The 5325-nt window shown below is 35.1% G+C and overlaps 1 protein-coding gene across 3 annotated transcripts; it reads left to right on the plus strand.

Annotated features, from left to right (window-relative positions):
- The first annotated feature begins 1901 nt into the window (after positions 1 to 1901).
- LOC140837956 (IQ domain-containing protein IQM1-like) lies at positions 1902 to 5043 on the plus strand. 3 transcript variants are annotated; one of them, XM_073204031.1, is made up of 9 exons: positions 1902 to 2095; positions 2462 to 2958; positions 3067 to 3181; positions 3285 to 3350; positions 3546 to 3634; positions 3760 to 3847; positions 3946 to 4176; positions 4264 to 4365; positions 4467 to 5043. In XM_073204031.1, exons 2-9 carry the CDS (start codon positions 2579 to 2581, stop codon positions 4884 to 4886), a joined length of 1491 nt encoding a protein of 496 aa, XP_073060132.1. In that variant the 5' UTR covers positions 1902 to 2095; positions 2462 to 2578; the 3' UTR covers positions 4887 to 5043. The 3 variants fall into 3 exon arrangements, with proteins under 3 accessions (XP_073060132.1, XP_073060134.1, XP_073060133.1); XM_073204033.1 differs by having other exon boundaries at positions 1906 to 2029; XM_073204032.1 differs by lacking the exon at positions 1902 to 2095 and adding an exon at positions 2217 to 2342.
- The last annotated feature ends 282 nt before the right edge of the window (positions 5044 to 5325 follow it).

Below are 5325 nucleotides of genomic sequence, written 5' to 3' on the forward strand. Positions count from 1 at the left end.
CTTAAGGTGCCGGCTAATTCGAGTAGGGGGTGAGACCAAATAAGCTACAAGCCCGATCTTCTTGATATTTGACATTCGAGCTTTGGAGCAAATAACTAATACCAAATTATTAAAAGAGAGATTGCATCGTCAAAGGGGAGCCACTTGCAAATTATTGATGCCACCTTCCATGGATCAATTATTTTAGGATAATATTATGAATAGAGTGTCAATTATTATTTTTTAAACAAGTTGAAAATATGAACAAGTCTAATATGAGACCATCTCATGGATCTTAATCTGTGAGACAGGTTAATCTTACCGATATTCACAATAAAAAGTAATATTTTTTTATGGATGATCCAAATAAGATATTCATTTCACAAATATAACCCGTGAGACAATATTTGAATTCTGTCTAGATAAAGTTGAACTAGAAAATCAAGTCTACGATACTTTGCAGTTAATGCATAAAACGGAAGGCTGCCGCTCCAAAAACAATTAAATTACAGTAAATATACATGCAATTAATGAACACAAATGGAAGGCTGCGCAAAAAAGTCAAAAGTTGTAACTCCAATCCCCGCGCTATTAATTAACCTAAAAATTACTATTTGACTGATGCATATTTATATAATATAATGTAATATACTAATTATAAATGTATATATTTATATTACTTATTGACCAATTGGAATTATTGAACTTGACCGCCACATGAACTTTTATAGTTTCGTAAGCATTTGTATATATTTTTATATGTACAATCTTGTCAAAATTTCAGACTTAATCACACTTAGTTTCATTAAAAAGTATTATATATATTAACATTTTGAAAGGAAACTAGGAAACATGACTTGCATACGTTAAGAGTTTCGTCTTTTTAGAATATCGATTTTTTTAAATTTTAGATTTGATCTCTAATATTACAAGAATTTGTGTCCTAATAAAAAACTATTTTCTTTATCTTGTGAGAATTTATTCAAAGAATCCATCGAAACAAGCCTCTATATATTTAATAATAGTTGTTGAACAAAGCGCGAACGAGATACGAAAGAATAAAGAGAAAATATTTAAAGCTCGGGAGAATTTCATGAAGAACTCGTAAAAACGAAGCATCGTTGTTTCACTGTATCGGAGACATTTGAAGACAACACACGTACAAAATATTGATCGAGGAATTGTTTTGTTGTTTCGAATTTCGATCACACAGATTTTTGTTATTAGGTTTTGGTTATATATTTTTATTCTTGATATTTCATGATACAATTGACTTCCTTGACTTATTAAAGAATATAGATTTTTGGTTTCTTCATTTTGTATGCTTGATTTCTTTTCTAATAATTATTTTGTCCAAACACATCGAACAAGTGTGTTCTCTTGTCTATAACTAATTTGGATTTTTGACAATTATATATTGCACGTAACTTTTCCAACCAATTTTCTAAAATTAATTAAGACGTTTTGAGTTTTTTTTAAATAAATTTATTACAGTTGATAATTAGAAATACCTAATCAGTTAAAATTGATAGTTACTTAAATTTAAAATTAGAATTAAGCTATAATTCCTTGGATAAAGTTAAAGAGTAAACTACATAGAATAATACCTAACAGATTTTAATTATCATATTTTAATATTAATTAATCACATTATTAACCAGGTTAAGTACTATAAACCGAACATGACATGCATCGCCAGCATGACATCAGTACAACCTCGGTTTTCTTGTTTTCCTCTCTTTAGAATTTCATTTTTTTCAAATAAAAAAAAAATTTCTGGTTGACCTTCTATATTTTTCAAAAATCCCACAAATTCAATTTTTTCTTAGAAAAGTGGACCAAAAGAAAGATTTTCTTTATGGAAGCTGCGTGTTAAAGCTTGCTTTCTTTGACCATCACCTCTCTCTCTCTGTCAAATTTTTTTCGCCTCCGAAGAAAAAATAGTTCAAAATACAGAGCTTTGAATCAATCAAAACTTGTGCTTTCAAAGAAACTTGAATCGGACTGATCACCATTTTTGTGCATTTCCATTTCAAGAAAAGCTTTCAAGGTGCAAACTTTTGTGCTGAAAGAATTCAAACACCACTTTACAGTCCACATCTACGCGTGTTTATAGGTATTCGAAGTTTTCAAGATATGTTAGCCGTGCATATATATATAATATATACATATATATATATATATAATATACATATATATATATATATATATATATATATATATATATATATATATAAAAGAGATGGTGGTGATCATTTTTAGATAACACATTTTGCATTAAAAACAATAAGATATAATATTTTCGTTGAAAAGAAAAGAAATTGCAACAAGCTGATCAGTCTTCCCTTTCTGTTGCATTTCTGGTAAATGTTGATGGCTTTTTGGGTTCAATGGCTTTTCTTGGATTTTAGCTTTTAATAGTTATAGTGACTTTTTTGTTTTATTTTGTTACTGATGCCAAGTTTCCCGACGAATTATGCAGGTGAGATCGAGCCTTGAAATCTTGAATTGGACTATCGTTTCTATAGTTTTCTGTTTTTCAAGAAATTGTGAAGCAAAGTCTTTTTAATCTGTCAGTCCGGTCTCGATATATCAGACGATGACTGTGAGAGCTGACAGCATAGCGAATTCTGGAGCCCTCGCCATGTCAAAAAGCGTGGAGAGTATGAGTAGGCAGAACTCGTTTAGTTTTCGAAACCGCGAGCCCATAAAAATAGTATTGGAAACCACACTTTCGTTCAAGGATCTAGTCCAAGATATCCGAAACTCGGGATCTGACTATGACTCGAAGGCAAATGGCGTATGCTATGGGCGTAAATTAGTGTCCGCAGCTGCTTCACTCGCCGAGCCCGCCTTCATGTTTACTCCACGGCCCATTAGCGAGCTTGACGCGGCTGCCGTGAAACTACAAAAGGTCTACAAGAGCTACCGGACTCGAAGAAACCTTGCAGATTGTGCAGTTGTTGTGGAGGAGCTATGGTTCGACATCATATTTATTATATATATAGTTCTTCTTTGTTACTTGTTGAAACACATTTTCTTGTATTATCGCCGCTTAAAATAACAGGTAGTCACGAACATTTGTAGGTGGAAGGCTTTGGATTTTGCAGCTCTTAAACGGAGCTCGGTGTCGTTCTTCGATGTGGAGAAACCGGAAACTGCTGTTTCACGGTGGGCTAGAGCGCGCACCAGAGCTGCAAAGGTCGATTCTCGACAGCCGTTTCGTATTCGCATTTTCTTTTCTTTTTTTTATTATTTTGGGTTGGGTGTTTTGGATTCTGATCTAAGGATTGGACTTCTTGCAGGTCGGGAAGGGATCATGTAAGCATGAAAAGGCTCAAAAACTTGCTCTAAGACACTGGCTTGAAGCAGTAGGTCCCCGGAACCTTTCACGTGCTTTAAATTTTTTGCAATTTGTGGACCAAAATCATCAAGTTTGCGAAGTATATACATATATGTGCATCTATAGAACTATTTAAAGAGTAGGAGGATATCTTCTACTTTCAACTAGGCTTTTGATATCTTGTAACTCATGTTTTTTTTTTTCTTGGCTTGATTTTCTGCAGATTGATCCACGACATCGATACGGGCACAATTTACATCTATATTATGACATCTGGTTCAAAAGTGAAAGTGCACAACCATTCTTTTACTGGTGCCTACTCATCGAATCCTTTTCAACCAAACTTAAATACATCAAAATTCCAAACCATGTATCCTTCATATACCGTCTGCTGTTGTACGTTCTTCCACTTATGTTGTTTGTTAAATATGTTGAAGGTTGGATGTCGGAGATGGGAAGGAAATAAATCTAGAAAAGTGCTCAAGAACCAACTTACAACGTCAATGCATCAAATATCTTGGACCCGTAAGCCTTTTCGTCTTAGAATTCTTGATATTACATGAACATACATATCATTTGCTTAGTGATTTTTATAACATGCTTACCTCAAATGTATGCAACAGAAAGAGAGAAAAGCATATGAGGTCGTGGTTGAAAACGGGAAGCTTGTATACAGACAAAGTGGTGTTCTGGTCAATACTGTCGTGGGCTCGAAATGGATTTTTGTTCTCAGCACGACAAGAACTTTGTACGTCGGGCAAAAGCAGAAAGGCCTATTCCAGCACTCGAGTTTCCTAGCTGGTGGAGCCATCACTGCCGCTGGAAGATTGGTTGCTCATGGGGGTCTTCTTGAGGTAAAAAAACACGCACTAATGTTGCAATGAACTCATTCTCGATCAGTTTCTCGAGCCAACTCTTAACAATTTGTCAAACTTTACTAGGCAATCTGGCCATACAGTGGCCACTATCTCCCAACAGAGGAGAACTTCAGGGAATTCATTAGCTTTCTTGAGGACCATTTTGTCGATCTAACAAACGTGGAGGTGATTCTTTGAAACGACTAATAACTATTAAAAGATAGACTTCAATATCCATATCCAACTTCCGTTGTGATATATGCTGTTATCTATGTTATACAAACCAGAGATGTGCTACAGATGATGATCGTCCTCCTCCTAGCAGAGACGAATCAATGCCAAAACTCGACTCAAGTCTGGACCAATCAGATGATGCTAATATAGCTACTGAAGAAGTTCCAGCAAAGGAACCAGAGATATCGTTTAGCGATCACAAAGATCAGCCGGTTTATGGCTTGGCTAATCGTAAGTCATGCAAATGGAGCACGGGGGTAGGACCGCGTATTGGATGTGTTAGGGAATACCCGGCAGAGTTACAATTCCGAGCACTCGAACAGGTTCATCTTTCGCCTCGGGTGGCCAATGGGTTTCTCAATAACTACGGACCCATCCCATCACCTCGGCCTAGCCCGAAGGTTCGACTCTCTCCAAAGGTGGCGTATATGGGGTTACCGAGTCCGAGAACTCCTAAAATGTCGATTCACTAATGGAGTTTAGAGGCATGATACTCTGACCTTATTCGTAGAGAACTAACTCAAATCTTTATTTTTTTTTTTGTTCAATTATGTACGTGGCTCTTTTGCATAGTTGGAGGGAAGGTTCATCCTTTTTCCTCAAAAGAAATTGAGTAGAGTTTATATCAGATGATCATATTAATAAACTAATAAAGAACAACTTATAAATAATATTTATTAGACAATATTTTTGGGACGATATATCTCTGAGATTCATTACATAACATTGTTGCTCTTATTTAGAATCTACGTAACAAAAAAGACGCCATAAAAAAAGGTTCTCATCATATCATTGTCGATAAATTATAAGTTGGATTAATGTATATGATGTATGTACTGAGTACTGAAAGATGAGTGAAGGTCGATTTGAATTAGCCGCCGTAAACGTTGGCTTCTCAGGTGCTCGACATTA

This window comes from Primulina eburnea, chromosome 8 (genome assembly GCF_022965805.1).
Source record: "Primulina eburnea isolate SZY01 chromosome 8, ASM2296580v1, whole genome shotgun sequence".
NCBI lineage: Eukaryota > Viridiplantae > Streptophyta > Magnoliopsida > Lamiales > Gesneriaceae > Primulina > Primulina eburnea.

Excerpts from the sequence above, each read along its gene's own strand:
- LOC140837956 (XM_073204031.1), top strand. The coding sequence starts at position 2,579 with ATGACTGTGAGAGCTGACAGCATAGCGAATTCTGGAGCCCTCGCCATG. Across the intron at positions 3,848-3,945 it reads GCATCAAATATCTTGGACCC|AAAGAGAGAAAAGCATATGA; the intron begins GTAAGCCTTTTC and ends TGTATGCAACAG. Across the intron at positions 4,177-4,263 it reads CTCATGGGGGTCTTCTTGAG|GCAATCTGGCCATACAGTGG; the intron begins GTAAAAAAACAC and ends AAACTTTACTAG.